Raw genomic sequence first — 18,871 nt, 5'->3', positions numbered from 1 at the left:
GGATAAAATAAATATGTACTTATTACTTTACTAAGTCTTTTTTTTTTTTTTAAAGAAATAGGCACATACTTCTTATTATTTCTAACAGCTAGTAATAAAATCATGCTTCCTCTTACTATGACTATGGAGCTGACATGTTCTCAATATTTATATTAGAAAATCACACTTAGTAAGGAGGGAATTTTTTTTAAGAGAGCTGGGGTATTGAAAGGCTTGGGAAAGCAAAGCCCCCTAGACCAGGGTTGTGTGATAGAACTTTCTGAGATGATAAAAATTTATTCCTCAACTGTGCTCTCCAAGGTGGTAGCTTCCTGTCACGTGTGGCCACAGAGCACTGAAAAAGTGGCCAGTGAGACTACTGAACTGAATTTAAAACTTCTTTACATTTTAAATAATTAAAGTTTAAATTTAAATAGTCACATGTAGTCAGTGGCTACTGTATTGGCTCTAGGTAAAAGCCACCCAAACCCTAAGTACCTCTGCATTGATGGCTATAATCGGATGTGGAGAGAGAGGGTACCCTGGTGGATTGGTTTCAGCAACAGAGTATCTTCTAATTCCAAGGACAGTGGCCAATACACCATATGCATGTGTATCAGGGAGGCTCTTGCTGTGTGACTTTGCACATCCAGGTACACCAAGTAGGGTCACAGCAGTAGATTAAGCTCCTTGGATCAAACCATGGGGAAATTCTCTGAAAGACCCCTTTCAAGACACTAGCCTGGGCCTTTTATAAGACATGAAGACAGATCCTGGATTCTCTCAAATGGAGCTAGTAAAATTCAGTAACTTTCCAGGGAACCAAAAATACTGTTGGTGGAGAAATATCTTTAGAATTGAGGCTCATTGCAAATGTAAACCCCAGAGTTGCTGAACATCATCTTTCTCTGCCAGGGTCATGCTGTGTCCTGGGATGGTCCAGCCCTCTGCTGTTTGCCAGTGAAGGATTTGGAGCTCTGTAGAGATGATGCTACTGGGAGCTGTACTCTGATCAAAGGCTGTGCCCAGAGAACCAGCTGTAGAAAGTCAGTCTTTGTAGTGACTGCCTCATGCATGTGTACCCGCCCTTCGTTTTACCACTTTCTGGCACCCACACTGTTAAGTCCACATCCACCCTACCAGATTCCTTGGTAGTGACAGGGGTGGCTAAATTGGAATCTTTGGGGTGGGGCAGAAAGCGTGGGGTGTCACTATAGATGTAGAATCACAGGGAGGCCAAGGACAGAAGTTGGGGTGTCTAGAAAGCCGCCAGGTCACCCTTCTGCAGAAACAAGGGGACCTGGAGAGACAGGGCACCCAGGTGCACTGGTTTCCATGGCTCCCATAGCAAGAATAGCGCTAACAAACTGGGTGGCTTGAAAACAGCAGAAACATATTCTCTCCCAATCCTGATGACCAGGTCTAAAATGGAAGTGCCGACAGGGCCACACTCTCTGAACGCTTTAGGGGAGAAGCTGTGTCGTGCCTTTCTCTCAGCTTCTGATGTTACCAGCAATCCTTGGTCTGTAGAAGCCTCCCTTCAATCTCTGCCTCTGTCATCACTCTGGGTCCTCCCTGTGATTCTATGTCTTCGCATGGTACTTTCTTTGTGTGGGTTTGCGTCTTTCTTTTCTTCTCTTATACAGATACTAGTCTGCATTAGCATTAGGAGGCCACTCTACTCCAGTCGGACCTCATTTTACTAACTGCATCTATAACAACCCTATTTCCAATTAAGGTCATGTTTTGAGGTTCTGGGGAAAACATAAATTTATGGGTGTTACTATTCCATCTAGTCTATATGGGTTCCTTCAACTCTCCCATTTCATAATTCTATTTCTATCCCAGGATGCTCTGTATGGGCTCCTTTTCCTAGTAATATTTGGTCTTTGAGATCCTGTCCTATTTTTGTTCATGATAGAACATGTACATGAGAGAGAGAGAGGCGAGAAGCACGTGTGTGAGAGAGGCACCCTCTGCAGGGTCATGCCACTATTGATATCTCTCCTGCAGCTCGCCATCTCTCCAGGATCCTGGGCATACACACTGGCGTGTTTCAGGTCAACTAGGATTGTTTCTGGTCATTGCTCTGTTATTCCAAATAGCTGCGGATTCAAGCTACAGTCAGCATGTGGCTTCCAGCTTCATAGTCTAGCTTGCTATCGATTGGGCTAGAGAGGTTGGCTCTATCCTATTAAAAGCTTCTTAGATACAACTCCCCTTTACATATATATCGTTCCTATATCACCTAGGTATTTCCAAACACTATCCCCTTTAAGATTCAAGAATAGATTTGAACACAAGGCCACCACTGAATGGTCTCTTGTGGTTATAAAATAATTCTAAAAATTAAAATATCTCTCAACATCCCTCCCCAGGTGACCAGTATAATAATTTTCCCTAGGCCAAACTCAAGCCAACCATCTATGGAACTCACAGTCTGTTATTTCCATCCATTGTGTAGAAATGCTTTTTTGTGACACATTTTTCTTTAAGCTTTTGAAAGGTTTATGTCATTGCCTCTCCGGCTGTTTTGTGAGCTGTTTGAGGACAGAGACCATATCTCATTGCTTTTGTTGGTTTGTTTTTAGTTTCTTGCCGTAGGGTACATGCACTTCTCAGAGCGAGACAGAGGAGAGAAAGTGAGAAATCACCCCTTGGGGGGTGGGAGGGGGATGGCCACACTGCAATCCCTTTTCCTCCATTCTCCTCTCAGGATCTTGGGCACACATGCACACATGCCTGGAATGATTTTCCAGCCGCCGGTCTAGGGTACAAATGATGGTCAGCCATGTGGAAGTCCAGCACCTTAGCCACAATGCCACCTGCTGGCTTTCTCGTGTGTCTTTTTGGTTACCATTGTACTTTGCCCATGGTAGTGTTCAACATGAAAAGGAAATCAATTAAAAATGTGGGTAGTGGGGCAAGCTGGTGGCATAGTGGTAACACAATGCTCTGTGATGCTGGACCCATGTAGGAAGGTCCGATCTCTCATCCCAGGGCCTCCCTGTATACACTGTCATCTGAGCTGGCTGGGGCTGGGTGCAGATCATGGTGTGAAAGACCCTACGGGAAGGTGCCTATTAATCTCTCTCTCTCTCTTTCATTAAAAAATGAAATAAATAAGTACACTTTTTAAAAAGAATAAAAAATGCAGGTAGTGATGTGGATAAGTCCTTATCCTGACAGAATCTTAAAATTGCTAGCTGGATGCCTTTTTCTAACTCTTACTTGTCCTCTGGGCTCATTGATTCTTATCAGATTTCTACCTCCCACTGGGCAGTCCAAATCAACACATAACAAAGATAGGTGGCTCTCCAAGGGAGTTCATCTTTCATTCCAGCTGATCTCTTAGCTAAAGAGCATGGAGGAAATCTCCCAAAGTGATAAAGAGAAAGCCCGATTCAGAGGAAGCAACCATCTATGAAAACGCTCATTTCTACAGGGCCCGCGTGAACTGCTTACAGGGCCCACGTGAACTGCTTACAGGAAAGCCTTCCAGGGAGAACTTAGCGAGCTACACTCAAACAGTGGTATGTCCCTGAAGCACCTACACTGCTTGCTCAAAAGGCAGGTAGATGCCTGCAGGCACTTGGGGCATCCTTATTTAAAGAGCACCTCCGGTTATTCTGATGCCCACCATGGCTTGAGAACCACGGACCCCCATGATAGTACAGGAGTCCTCACCAGCTACTGGTGGTCCTTCTAGACCAGGGCTGCATGTTGGAATCACTTTTGGAGATTTAAAAATATAAGCCAGTGGCTATTCTGAGAAATTCTGAATTAATTGGCCTCAGGTGGGGACAGGACATTGGTATTCTTTAAAATAAATTCCCAGGAGGTTCTAATGTGTGGTAGGATAGAAAGCCAAGACTTTAATTTATAAAGTGAGCAGTCCTTCACATTTCTGGGAATAGGAAAGAAATGATCTGCTTTGAGCAGTATTTGGAATAACAGAGCAATGACCAGAAACAATGATCCTCTAATCAATTACCCCAATGAAACAGACTAAGTGGCAGAAATAGAGGGAAGATATCAAAATATAAAACACGGAAAAAAAGGTCAGGGAAACTCAAGAGGACAAACATCAATAGGACAGGGTAAACTGCTAAGAAAAATAACAGTCGAAGAAATATTACCAAGTCTTAGTAATGAAAAACATGATTGTGAAACCCCTCTCAACACTTGGTAGGAAAGAAAAACCCATTAAAGTATAAAGTCATAGAATTAAAACCAGTGAAAACCAAACTGGTGGCTCTCAAGAGCAATTCGAGGAACCTCATCCTTGAATTGAGAATGTAGAATAAAAAAGACAAAGAGATGGAAATCATAACTGAAAAAATTTTGGAAATAAAGCAGCTCTATCCCAGAGGCCCAGGATTCTTACAAGAGGATAGAATGGAAAAAGAGCAGTAATAATTAAGAAAGAAAGAAAGAAAGAAAGAAAGAAAGAAAGAAAGAAAGAAAGAAAGAAAGAAAGAAATCCCTTTATTAAAGAAAAATTTAAGTTCTTAGGTCAGATCAGAAGGGACTACCTAGGGCATGTCAGAAATATTAGAAAGAAGATACCCATCTATTGTACATACTATTTATTCTCCTAATGTTGATGAAAACATAAGCTCCAAAATATTGGTATAAAACATCAAATTATACCTCTGGGGAAGAATGGAATTTAGAGGAGGTAAAGGGAAATTTCTCCTTTTTATTTTGTATTATTCACTATTATTTATATTAATAAATGACATTTTAAATAGAAACATTTCAAAGTAAATATGACCAGGATAGAAACTGAAATTTAAAAAAAACTAACACAAAACTTGATTAATAAAACAAGTCAGGATAGAGCAAAAGAAACAAGAAGAATGAATGAGATTCAGAAAACATAAAAAATTAGAAAAAAGTTAAAATATATGATTCGAGTAAATGTGACTATTTTATATACCAAAATCTAAAGCAAAACACATTACTAGAAAAGTGGACAAAATACAAAAAAAAAAAAAAAAAAAAACCAGGAAACTCACAAAAGAAGAGTGAATATATAATAATCATGTGAAAAGATTCTCAAGAACATTAACAAAGAAAAAGTAAAATGAGATATGTCTTTTAACCGATCAGATTTGTAAACTTTGATTACTATTAAATGGATAATTTTAAGTTGAAAGCATATGATTTTTTTTTTTTTAGTTTTGCCAAAGAGGAATCTGTGAACATGAACTAAAATTAAAATGTGCACACCATTCCTAGATGTTCTAGGAAAATTCATACTAAAGAAATAATTGAGAGGCAGCCCATGGCCTGGTGGCTAAGGGAGCTGGATCCACATGGCTGACTGGACCACCTGAGTCCCAGACCTGGTAGTTTGAGAAACACTAGGGCGTGTGTGTGTGTGTGTGTGTGTGTGTGTGTGTGTGTGCATGTGCGCATGTGCTCCAAATTCAAACAGGATGGAGAGATGGAAGAGAAGGGATAGTCCCAAATCCCAACAGGATGGAGAAATGGAGGGATTTTATTCCATAGGGAGGGTGCTTTCTCCCTCTCCCCCTCTCTTTATCTTTCTATCTCTCTGACTCTCTTTCTCTCTGGTGACTTCATGAATCCTTTGGCAAATTAAAAAAAAGAAAGGAGTCAGCAGGTGGCATGGTGATTAAGGTGTTGTACTTCCACATGGCTAAACATGGTCCTGGACTTGGTAGCTTGAAAAGCATGCTGGGCACTTATAGGTACATGCCCAAAATCTCAAGAGGGAATGGAGAAGAGACTATGGCATGGTCATCCGCCTAGGGTGTGATTTCTCACTTTCTCTCTTTCTGTCTCTATCTGGTGAGTACATGTGCCCTATGGCAAAAATCTAAAAAAGGAAGGAAGAAAGCAAGAAAGAAAAAATTGGGGGACTGCTTGGTAGCACAGTGGTCAAGTCTCTGCAAGGCTAACTCACATGGAAAGCTTTCTGGCTTGTGTTCAGGGACTTCCGAGTATGCTATGCATGGGTTATGCCCACAATCTGAGCTGGCTGAAGCTGATGGTGGATTGCGGTGCTAACACCCCATTGCAGGTGGTATATCTCCGTCTCTGTCTCCATCTTTCTCCTTGTCTCTCTCACTCATAGAATATTATGGTTTCCCCCAGAGGTTCATGTGTTGGGACTTGGCTGTATTGTAAAGGTGTTATGAAAACTTAACCCCTTCATGGTGCTCCAGGGTGGGGCCTTTAGGTGTGATAAGGTTCTCAGGGCAGAGCCCTCATAATTGAGTCCAGATAGGTTTATAAGGAAAGGAAATACGGTAGGTGCAGGCCACAAGGATATAGACCACACTCTGCTTTGCTCGGGAGTCTACCTTCGGTAACTTGTGATGCCTTTAGACTTGCCAGCTGCCAGAATCATAAGTTCATAAACCTCTATTTCTTTTTTTTTTAAGAACTATTATTATTATTACTATTACTATTTTAATTTAACTTCATTCATCACCATTATTATTTTTCAACTTGACCAGAGAGAGAGAGAGAGAGGGAAAATATGAAAGCAAGTTGCCAGGTCTGGGACTCAAACTGGGGTCAGCCATGTGGGAGTCCAGTGCCTTTAACCACCATACCATCTGCTGGCCCTAAACCTCTTTTTCTTTATAAATCACCCAGTCTAAGGTATTTCTGTTAGCAAAGCAATAACGAACTAACAAGTGGAACACAAAAACTCCAAAAAAAAAAAAATTAAAAGAATTAAACTATGTACATGGGTATTCCTTAAATCATTATTTCCATGAGCAAAATAAAATTAAAAAAAAGATTTTAAAAACTCCTAATTTTTTTTTGAGAAATTTTTGCTATAGGGCACATGCACTGGCCAGAAAGAGACAGAGAGAGAGTAAGCGAGAAATCAGCCCCCGGGGGGATGGCCACACCACTGGGTCTGGGACTTGAACCACGGTCGGCTACATGGGAGTCCAGCGAGGTGGCCATTACACCATGTGCTGGTCTCTAAAAACCCCTAAATTTTATGACCTGGGTATTGGTTAAATAAATTTTACTTCTTTCAGGTGACACTACATAGATACTCAAAACGGGATCAGGTGTGGCCCAGCTGTTACGGCACAGGCAGTAGGGTGCTGCTGTGCGATGCTGGGGACACATGGCAGGCCCAGGCTCTTATCTCAGACCAGTCTAGGCAGGTCAGGTGAGGTGGTGAATGCCCGTGGTCCTGCTGGCTGGGAGGCCGGGAAAGTGACTGTGACAGGAGACTATATCAAGAAGATCTATTTCTCTAGCTCCCTCTCTCCCTCTTCCTCTCTCTTCTTTAAACAAAAACGATAAGATGGATCTATATGTTTATATAGAAAGGTTGTCACAATACAAGGGGACTTCAAAAAGTTTGTGGAAAAAGCGAGTTAAAGTATGAGTTTATTTTGATTACAAAAAATTTGAAACCCATGCATAGTTTTTATAATGTGCATTTTTATGAACTTTTGGAAGGCCTTGTATACTGTTAATTGAAAAAAAAAAAATGATTGGACAGGACCAGCAGATGGTGTGGAGGTTAAGGTGCTGGATCTTACATGACTGACTGTGCGGTTTGAGTATTGAACTAGGTGGTTTGAAAATCACACCAGGCATGTGTGTCTGCATGTCCAAAATTCTAGGAGGAGACAGGATTATAACATGGCCATCTGCTTGGGTGGTGATTTATCACTTTCTCTCTCTCTCTCTCTGGCGAGCACATGAGCCTTATAGCAAAAACTAGAAAAAAAATCAGACAACGTATATATAATAAACCTGATTATGCAAAAATCCATTATCCAATGTGTATATATACTGTATGTATATGTACATATATGTACATGCACATATAAAATCCCTTATGTATGTGTATGTGTGTGTGGAAAGCCAAAGGGAACAACTCTGAATTAGAGGTTCCCTAACTTCATGAAGTTACCGCACTCATAGTGTCTCAGTAAGCTTTCATGATGCCCCAGATCAAAAGAATTAGCTAAAAGTATCATTTTAAAAAAATACTGTGTCAGAGAGAGACAGAGAGATAGAAGAGAGGGAGAGGAGAAAGCACTCCCCACGGAAATGGCCATGCCACATTCTCTTCTCTGCTTCTCCCTCCTTTTGGGATCTGGGGCATGCATGCACACGCACCCAGCATGATTTTTCAGGCTGCCAGGTCCAGACTCACACTGTGCAGTTGGCCATGTGGGATCCAGCTCCCTTAACCACCAAGCCTTGGGCTGGCCCAATAATTTCATTGTTGAAAGTCAGAGTAAATCAACCTTGTATGTATTTGTGTTCTAAAAACTTAGGTGTTTGAAATACACTTGAAAGAAAAAATAATATTTTTATTTCATTCTTAAATTACCACAATGTGCACCTGTTGGGAATTGCATATTTTCTCAATATTTGGAATCATACTGGATGTTAACACCTCCATTTCCTACTCTGTGTTGATTCTTGCTTTTTTATCACAGCAACTGCCCTGAAAACACAGATTTGCAAAGATGTGACATCATCGAACGGGATGTAATTAATGTGCTCTAATGCTGAATCTGAACTCCCTTAAGCCAGTAGTTTATGAGGGATTTGATACATGCCAAACGTCGCTGAGTTTCCTTCACACGTTGAGAATATCCTGTGGGCACCCTGAGAGTTCCCTGCAGCACCCAAGGGGGCAGTTTAGCATCAGTCTATAACCAAAAGTTCTTCTTAGAAGATGAGATTGGGTTAGGAAAAGAGTGAATTTTCTCCTTTAAGTATACCTGGATAGTTGAGCTTTTTATAATAAGCATCTATGACTTTTATTACTTTTTATAAGGTTTTTCTATTTCAGAGGGGGAAAAGCTAGAAAAAGATCAAGAGTGAAAACTAACATGAGAGTTATAGAGAAATGGAAAATGAAGCTAAGAACGAGTCAGCTGGGGCAGAGGGTGTGAAGGCACAGCACACCAAGTTGGTCTGTGCGTTTCCTTCTGTGGTTTTGGAAATGGTCCAAGTCCCTCTGGGCTTCAGTTTCTCAGCTGTCTAGCAAACATCCAATTTCCCTCACAGAAAAGAAGTTACTGGGTGGAATTACTGTTACTGGCTATTCCAGAAGAGCAGAGCAATGAAAATCCTAGTGTTGGAGTTCTTCTTCTGGGTTCCCACCCTGACTCTGCCATTGTCCTAGCTGTGTGACTTTGGGCAAGTTCATCAACTCCTCTGTGCCTCAGTTTCCTCATCTGTTCAATGGTGAGAACAGTAATGTGTACCTGTGAAGGTGATTTAGTGGAAGACTCCGTGTGATACTGCCAGTCAATGTATGTGCTAGCTGTTACTATTGTTGCTGCTCTTCAGGATGAAAAAACACATTGGGCCAACAGATTCCTCTAATCGGAGCTAGGAGGTGGTGAGGGATCATCCATTTTCATGACATCCAGAGTGTCAAAGGGAAGTCAGAGGGAAACCACAACTCAGAGAATTAAAAGGTAGACGCTGTGATTAAGTAGAACTCAGGAGGTTACTTGAAGGGTTTAGTTCTAGTTACAAAAGGAGTCAAATTAAGATAGGGGAAAGGTAATCTGATGATTTTTTCCCCCTATATCCCACCCACTCCCAAACTTTAAAACTTTGTTTACCTCATCTCTATGTCCCACAATGCAATGTCGTCACTGATCCAAGGGTTGGATGGCTCAGCGGGCGTTATAAGAGGGTCGTATTCCACATACTGTTCCGTATAAGCGATTAAGCTGCAGGAAGGAAACAGCAAAGAACATCACTGATTGCCGATGAAGACTGTTATTCTGCTTTGCACAAACATGATAGCATCTTCCTCTAATTCTAAATGAAAGAGACAGAAATAATTTTCACTCCCACTTCTGACACAGCTGCTTTCATTTATTCTTGTCTCCTTCTTGTGATGAACACATTGCTTAGGTGTTGTTGCGGTCATCACATACATGTACGTGGTATGCCTTTTTCCCCCACATAACTCCACCCAGGCCTTGGTGCATCTCTTCCTGCTAGGCTGACCTTACTGATAGTGTGGTCCAAATCTGTCTGTGAATCAATCTCCTTCCACAACTATGGACCTCAAGGAATCTGGAGCACATAGAAGACATTACAGTTCCACCAAGCTGCCAGTCAGCATTCCTAACTGGAGAACTTTCTCATTATGAAGACGTTATATCTATATATTTTTTCATTAGAGAGAGAGAGAGAGAGAGAGAGAGAGAGAGAGAGAGAGAGAACCTTCCCCAATGGGGCATGATTACTCCATCCTATCAGGATTTGGGGCTCACATACACATCTGCATTGGTATGTTTTCAGGCCAACTTGGGTTTCAACCCCGCTGTCAGCCACGTGGCTTTCAACGCTGCAGTCCAGTGCTTTGCAGAACACCATCAGGCCGGACCAGGATTTGACTTTTTACTCGCCAGTCCCTAGCTTTGCCCTGCTCACTTTCCTCCAGCGATTCTCCAAAGAGATTTGTAAAATGGATTTTGTTAAATTAATAGCCAATTAATTAAGTCATTGCTAAACTAGATATAAATTGTTTGTTGCTCAACTAAGTGGCATACAACTTTCTCAAGTTTTTTAACACACGGGTAAAATGTCTAGAAATAATTTCCCCACGTCTTAAACACATAAAATAATCGATCAGTTCTGCCCCCATCTTCTAGTCCTCCTGTTTCAATCTGAATTGTTTGTTTTAAGGACTTGATATGAAATTATGGTCTTGGGATGTTCTTTATTTCTGTGTTGGAGCCCTGGTTTCCTGGATTCCATGTCTGTCTCTTGATTTTTGTCCCTTGTTGTGCTGAAACACATGCTTTAGAAGTTTCCTAACAAAAGATTCATGGGAGCTAAATAATTCCAGTCCTTGCATGTCTAAAACTGTCATTTTATTACATACTTGATTGACAGTGCTAAACATAAATTACTACGTTAAAAATAATTTTCCTCCAGAATTTTGAAGCTATTGCTCCATTTTTCCCTCCCATCAATAGTAATGCATCCCAATGGTGTTACTTTTGAGAAGTCTGGATTCATTTTTTTTCTCGTTTTTTTTTTTTTTTTAATTTTTTCTCTATCAACTTAGAACCTTTATTGCTAGAGTGCTCTGAAATTTTATTATGGTCTTTGCTAATTGTCTATTCACTATACTGAGTGCAATGTAGAAGAGATTTTTTTAAATTTCTCAGAAATTTTATATTATTTCTTTGTTAATTTCTCACTCTTTCATTTCTATGTTCTCGCCTTCTATAATTTTTTTAGCCAAATATTGGACTTCTTCCATTATAAACCTAATTTTACTTTCTTTTTTAAAAGGAAAAAAAAAGACCCATGATAGAATATGTGCACGAGATAGAGATGCACACACACATCTTCCACAGGGCGTGGTTATGCCACAATCTCCATCCGCTAGTTAGCCTGCCAGGATCCTGGGTACATGCACATGCACCTGGTGTGTTTTCAGGTCAGCCAAGCCAGGGATGCGAACCATAGTTGGCATGTAGCTTCCAGCTCTGCAGTAGCCATGCTAGCAACTGTGCCACAAAGGCAGGGCTTCCTCTCTATTTTCTTTCTCTTCCTCTTTCTGTTTGGCTTCCTATTTATTAATTTTTTAATTAATTTTTTAATTTTTAATTTTTAAAAATTTTTAAAATTTTATTTTAAAATTTTCTTGTTTATTTATTTATTTGTATTATTATTTTAATTTGCTAGAGGACATGAGCACTTGCACGTAAGACAGAGAGACAGAGAGAGGAAGAGGGAGAAAGCACTCCCGATGGAGAATGGATCTACTGCAATCCCTTCTTTGTTTCTCCATTCTGTCAGGACTTGGGGCATGCAAGCCCATGTGCTTGTCATATTTCTCAAGCTGCCAAATCAAGAATTCAAATTGCATGGTTGACATAAATGACTTGGCTCCTTTAACCACTACACTGTGGGGCCATGATTTTCTTACATTTCTAAGTTCATTCTTGTTTATCATAGCTCTTATTTTATAAATGAACTATCTTGGCATAGCTCAGAATATTAATTCTACATTTTTATTGTAAAAATTTTTTTATTGTAAACTTTTTCTGTTTGTTAAACTGTTTTTGGTTCCTTCAAGTTCCTTTTTCCTGTTTTTTTTTTTAATTAAAAATTTATTTTAATTTTTGTCATACTCTTTCACACTAAGGTGTTCCATGAGTGTTTGGAAAATCTTTGGACATTTATTTGTGCTTAAAAGTGAGGTGCTAAAACTTGCTTGGAGGCTCAGTGTGTGTGTAGACAGAGCTTGTCAAAAAGATGGGCTTCCTCACTGTTGATGGGGCAGTTCAAATGAAACATCTAGAGTCTTGCCTAGGGGCACATCTATTTTCCTCTAGAGGAGGGATCAGCAAACAATTTCTGTAAGGCCTGAGTAGTAAATATTTTAGGCTTCTGGGTCTGATGCTGTCTGTTGCAACTTCTTAGCTCTACTCTTATAGCATGAAAGCAGCCATGGATGATTTATAAGTGAACAAGTGTGATTGTGTTCCAATAAAACTTTATTTGCAAAGACAGAGACTAGATTTGGCCTCTGCATTGTAGCTTGATAGTCTCTTGCTTATAGGTATATATGTCTGGTTCCTGGAAGCCTGAGAACAGGACAGAAGGACCAAGATTCCACAGTTCAGTATGCACAGCAACCATTAATTCTGTTTTCAGCTGGCCCATGATGATGTGCCTGAGTGCTGGCTCAACTGGTCTGGAAAATAAGCTGCCCATCTCCTGTGGTGGTGGGAAGTAGAGAGAGATGGTTTCTTAATGGGTAGGAGATGTAGGGTCCAAAGCATCTAGAGATAGACTAGATCCATCATGCCTCATTCTTGCTTTTAAGAGCTAAGGCCAAGGTCTGTTGGACTGACTGACTTACTTTATTAAAATACTTCTGCTTTCAATATATAGGTTTAATGTTCTTCACTCTGACCCCAACTACTTTCTTTTTTTATTAAATTTTGAATATTTCAGGCATATAGAAAGGTGTAAAAATCATAAGAAATCATTCTTGTAATCACTGCCAAACAAAAAATTAAAACATTACACACAGAGAAACGGGGGCCTGTGATTATATTCCTCAATTCCATAGACTTTCTACCTTGGAAAAGTTTATTCATCTGTTAATTTATTGATCCTGTGAACTCCTACCATTTTTTATTTTTGGAGAAGTTTTTTTGTTTTTTGTTTTAGTTTTTTTGCTATAGGGCGCGTGCGCTTGCCAGACAGACAGAGAGAGACAGAGAGACAGAAAGCGAGAAATCACCCCTCAGGGGGGATGGCCACGCCGCAATCCCTTCTCCTCCATTCTCCTCTCGGGATCTTGGGCACACATGCACATGTGCCCGGCGTGAGTTTTAAGCCACTGGGTTCAGGACGCAAACTGTGGTCGACTACATGGGAGTCTAGTGACATAGCCATTATGCTAACTGCTGGTCCCAACTCCTACCACTTTTATTCATCTAGTGACATGTTACTTTTGTGTGAAAAGATAAGATAAACATATGTCTATAAAATTACCTTGAATGAATTTATCATAACGTACATAATTGTTTCCTTTTTATTAGAAGCAGTTTCAATTTTTTTTAGTATACATAGGGCTGTAATAGGACAGCATCACCAATACAAAATTTTCATCTTCTGGGTTATTTATTTAGAATTCACATCAATAAGTGGATGTGAATTCTAAATAAAGATATGAATATTTTCATGATCATCAATCCACAACAAAACTTTTTCCAAGTATCACTAGCTTGAGTGTCAGCAATTTCCTCTATAATGGCAAAGTTAGAGTCACAATTCCTACTACTGAACTACAAAGGGCAACCATGGTTAATTAATTTAATGTTAAAATGTAAAACAAATTAGTCAGAACCTCTACCTTATTACTACTCAGTGTGATCTACCAATCAACAGGACGGTTATCACTTAAGAGCTTGTTAGAAATACAGAATCTTAGGGACCAGCACATGGCATAATGGTTACATTGTTAGAGTCCCCCATGGTTGACCACAGTTCAAGTCCCGGACCCAGTGATTTGATACTCATGCAGGGCACATGTGCATGTGTGCCCCAATTCCCAAGAGGAGAATGGAAGAGAAGGGATTGCAGTGTGGTCATCTATTCTGGGGGGTGATTTCTTGCTTTCTCTCTGTCTCTCCAGAGAATACACATGCCCTACAGCAAAAATCTCTCTCTCTCAAAAAAAAAAAATACAGAATCTTAGGTTGTCCTGTGTCCTAATGGTTAAAGGAACTGAATCCCACATGGCCAACTATGGTTTGAATACCAGCACAGGTGGCCTGAAAAACACACTGCATGTAATGTGCTTGCCCCAAATGCTAACATAATGGAGAAAGGGAAGAGAAGGGATTGCAGTATGCCCATGCCCCACTGGGGAAACACTCTCTCTCTCTCTCTTTCTCACCTTTCTCTCTGTCTCTTGGGCTAGCACACACATCCTCTGGTCATTAAAAATAAATAAATAAATAAATGGGACCAGCAAGTGGCATGGTGGTTAACGGGCTGGACACTCCCACATGGCTGATTATGGTTCAAGTCCTGGACCTGGTGGCTTGCTTTCTCACTTTCCTCTCTCTCTCTCTGTGTCTCCCTGGTCAAATTAAAATGAATGAATGAGTGAATAAAATAATTCTTTAAAAAAAATAAAGATGATAATAATAATAATAATAATAAAAATAAAGAAATGCAGAATCCCAGGCCTCACCCTAGGCCTACTGAGACATGATCTACATTTCAATTAGATTCCCCCATGTGATTCATATGCACATGAAAGTTTGAAAATAATCATTTCAGTGGTCCAAGTTAAGAAGTCTTGGCTTTAGTTCTTGGTCGAGTCATTTAACTAATCTTTTTCAAACCAGCCCCATGTTGTACAATGGTCTTGTTGAACACTCAGGACCACTATGATATGACATGGGGAAGTATTTCAAAAGAGTCTTGAGAACCTCCCACAAATACAAAAATCTATGAGTGAAGCCATTAGGCACAGTGGAGGCACATCGTCCTTTTTGTAAATTACCTATGAGGCATGTATCTTGCTCAGCAAGACTTCATTAATGAGAGCATTTATAGCACCTCAGGCAGGATGGACAAAGGGGCTCTTGGAAAGCACCTCAGGAAGGATCAGGCTATGAGTCTGTGTTGTGACAGGGAGCCACTCCTTTCCCACTTGAGCTAACTTCACTCTTTCTGAGAGAAACACAGTTGCATATTGAGGATATATTAGTTTCCTAGGGCTCCTATAACAAATCACCATGGACTTTAAACAATGGAAATTTATACTAAGTTCTGGAGGCCTGAAATCAAGATGCTGACAGGGCTGTGCTCTAGGAGAGACTCCTTCATCTCTTCTTCCAGCTTCTAGTGTCTCCAGATATGCCCTGGCTTGTGGCTGCATCATTTCAACTTCTGTCTTCCCATGGTCTTTTCCTCTGGGTCTGTCTTCTCTATTTTTTCCCTTTGGACTCTTGCCATTGGATTAGGGTCCCTCTGGGTAACCCATGATGATTCATGGACGTTTTAGGAATGGCACCAACAAGTTTTGTTTGACTGCTATTTCCTCAACCTATGCACATACATCAGTGTTTTTGAACCTATGTTCTCTCATTTGTCCTCTTTACCATCCTCACTGTATAGAAAAGACATAGCAAAGTACATTTTCCTGGAGGTCTCCTGGATGACTTGAGCTTTGAGCAGTCCGCTGCCTCAACTACTCTCCTAGCTTCTTAGGCGGTTGATTCTTCACAGAGAGAGCATCAGAGAGGATTAACTCCACAAATTTGGTAGCAGAGAGCTAAGAGGAGGTGAAAGAATACCCCACACTGGGCTGAGAGGAAAGTTGGCCTCCTCTTCTCTTCTGCTGCTTCTCATCATCACGCTGTGCAGAAACAGTGCAAGGGATTAAAGTAAGGGAAGCTTGCCCTTTGCTTGCCCTCTTGTCTCTCTCATTTGGACTGAGATGCCTTGTGCTTGGAGGCTAGGGGTTCCAAGGTGGGACACAAAAGAAAGAAATAAAGATGGACAACATAAAACAAGATCTAAACTTAATGAAGAGAGATTAGAGGGCTTTGGAGTTTGCTTCCAGGCTGTCCAAAGCTATTTCTTTGGTATAAAAAGAGGTGTGAATAGATACGGAAGCACTGCCCAGGAATATGATGCATGTTCTTGGTTGCATTGATTCTTATGTTTGGTCTCTTGGAAATCTCAGTGAAGCAGATAGGGATCCCGGATGGTGCAAAGTCCTCTAAGAGGGGTCAGTTGGCACAGATGATGTCTCTGGATTTCTGCTCAGTTCCACCCATTTCCTTAGCATTGCACTGGACCTGGGGGCTTGAAAATTACATCAGGCACAAGTGTGTGTGTGCCCAAATTCCCAAGAGGAGAATGGAAGAGAAGGGATTGCAGTGTGGTCATCTATTCTGGGGGGTGATTTCTTGCTTTCTCTCTGTCTCTCCAGAGAATACACATGCCCTACAGCAAAAATCTCTCTCTCTCAAAAAAAAAAAATACAGAATCTTAGGTTGTCCTGTGTCCTAATGGTTAAAGGAACTGAATCCCACATGGCCAACTATGGTTTGAATACCAGCACAGGTGGCCTGAAAAACACACTGCATGTAATGTGCTTGCCCCAAATGCTAACATAATGGAGAAAGGGAAGAGAAGGGATTGCAGTATGCCCATGCCCCACGTGCATGGTGGTTACGGTACTAGACTCCCATGTGGCCAGCTGCGGTTTGAGTCCCGGACCTGGTGGCTTGCTCTTGCTTGCTCTCTCTCTGAATAAAATAATTCTTTAAAAAAAATAAAGATGATAATAATAATAATAATAATAAAAATAAAGAAATGCAGAATCCCAGGCCTCACCCTAGGCCTACATAGACATGATCTACATTTCAATTAGATTCCCCCATGTGATTCATATGCACATGAAAGTTTGAAAATAATCATTTCAGTGGTCCAAGTTAAGAAGTCTTGGCTTTAGTTCTTGGTCGAGTCATTTAACTAATCTTTTTCAAACCAGCCCCATGTTGTACAATGGTCTTGTTGAACACTCAGGACCACTATGATATGACATGGGGAAGTATTTCAAAAGAGTCTTGAGAACCTCCCACAAATACAAAAATCTATGAGTGAAGCCATTAGGCACAGTGGAGGCACATCGTCCTTTTTGTAAATTACCTATGAGGCATGTATCTTGCTCAGCAAGACTTCATTAATGAGAGCATTTATAGCACCTCAGGCAGGATGGACAAAGGGGCTCTTGGAAAGCACCTCAGGAAGGATCAGGCTATGAGTCTGTGTTGTGACAGGGAGCCACTCCTTTCCCACTTGAGCTAACTTCACTCTTTCTGAGAGAAACACAGTTGCATATTGAGGATATATTAGTTTCCTAGGGCTCCTATAACAAATCACCATGGACTTTAAACAATGGAAATTTATACTAAGTTCTGGAGGCCTGAAATCAAGATGCTGACAGGGCTGTGCTCTAGGAGAGACTCCTTCATCTCTTCTTCCAGCTTCTAGTGTCTCCAGATATGCCCTGGCTTGTGGCTGCATCATTTCAACTTCTGTCTTCCCATGGTCTTTTCCTCTGGGTCTGTCTTCTCTATTTTTTCCCTTTGGACTCTTGCCATTGGATTAGGGTCCCTCTGGGTAACCCATGATGATTCATGGACGTTTTAGGAATGGCACCAACAAGTTTTGTTTGACTGCTATTTCCTCAACCTATGCACATACATCAGTGTTTTTGAACCTATGTTCTCTCATTTGTCCTCTTTACCATCCTCACTGTATAGAAAAGACATAGCAAAGTACATTTTCCTGGAGGTCTCTATGGATGACTTGAGCTTTGAGCAGTCCGCTGCCTCAACTACTCTCCTAGCTTCTTAGGCGGTTGATTCTTCACAGAGAGAGCATCAGAGAGGATTAACTCCACAAATTTGGTAGCAGAGAGCTAAGAGGAGGTGAAAGAATACCCCACACTGGGCTGAGAGGAAAGTTGGCCTCCTCTTCTCTTCTGCTGCTTCTCATCATCACGCTGTGCAGAAACAGTGCAAGGGATTAAAGTAAGGGAAGCTTGCCCTTTGCTTGCCCTCTTGTCTCTCTCATTTGGACTGAGATGCCTTGTGCTTGGAGGCTAGGGGTTCCAAGGTGGGACACAAAAGAAAGAAATAAAGATGGACAACATAAAACAAGATCTAAACTTAATGAAGAGAGATTAGAGGGCTTTGGAGTTTGCTTCCAGGCTGTCCAAAGCTATTTCTTTGGTATAAAAAGAGGTGTGAATAGATACGGAAGCACTGCCCAGGAATATGATGCATGTTCTTGGTTGCATTGATTCTTATGTTTGGTCTCTTGGAAATCTCAGTGAAGCAGATAGGGATCCCGGATGGTGCAAAGTCCTCTAAGAGGGGTCAGTTGGCACAGATGATGTCTCTGGATTTCTGCTCAGTTCCACCCATTTCCTTAGCATTGCACCCACCTGACATGTACACAAGGCTACTTCAGGAGCTTCCACTGAATTCTGAGTCTGCTCCTAGTCATGTTTAATTTGTCCAGGGATAGACACAGGGATCTAAACAGAGTTAAATATCTTCTTTTTCCAGCTTCTGCAGTAGAAACTGTGCAATTGTAAAAACTGGGAAGGTGGTCATGTTTCTTTTCTTTCTTTCCTACTTTCTTTCTTTTGTTCCTTTTTCTTTCTTTCTTTTTTTTGGAAAGGTTTTTGATATAGGGCATGTGTGATCGCCAGACAGACAGAGACAGAGAGACATAAAGTGAGAAATCGCCCCCCGGGGGGATGACCACACTGCAATCCCTTCTCCTCCATTCTCCTCTCGGGATCTTGGGCACGCACGCACATGCGCCCGGCGTG

General features: G+C 41.0%; 1 protein-coding gene across 6 annotated transcripts in view; it reads right to left on the bottom strand.

Moving 5' to 3' along the window:
* RGS6 (regulator of G protein signaling 6) overlaps positions 1–18,871 on the bottom strand; it is a 614,581-nt gene that overhangs the window by 63,005 nt on the left and 532,705 nt on the right. For all 6 annotated transcript variants that reach the window (XM_006170490.2, XM_006170489.3, XM_006170488.2 and 3 more), the window contains exon 13: positions 9,582–9,692. In XM_006170490.2, coding sequence (XP_006170552.1) covers positions 9,582–9,692 — 111 coding nt within the window. The remainder of the gene's footprint in view (positions 1–9,581; positions 9,693–18,871) is intronic.

This window comes from Tupaia chinensis, unplaced genomic scaffold (assembly GCF_000334495.1).
Source record: "Tupaia chinensis unplaced genomic scaffold, TupChi_1.0 Scaffold148607_1, whole genome shotgun sequence".
In the NCBI taxonomy this organism is placed as follows: Eukaryota; Metazoa; Chordata; class Mammalia; order Scandentia; family Tupaiidae; genus Tupaia; species Tupaia belangeri.
Note: the sequence above shows the minus strand (reverse complement) of the source record. Positions and strands in the feature narration are given on the sequence as shown.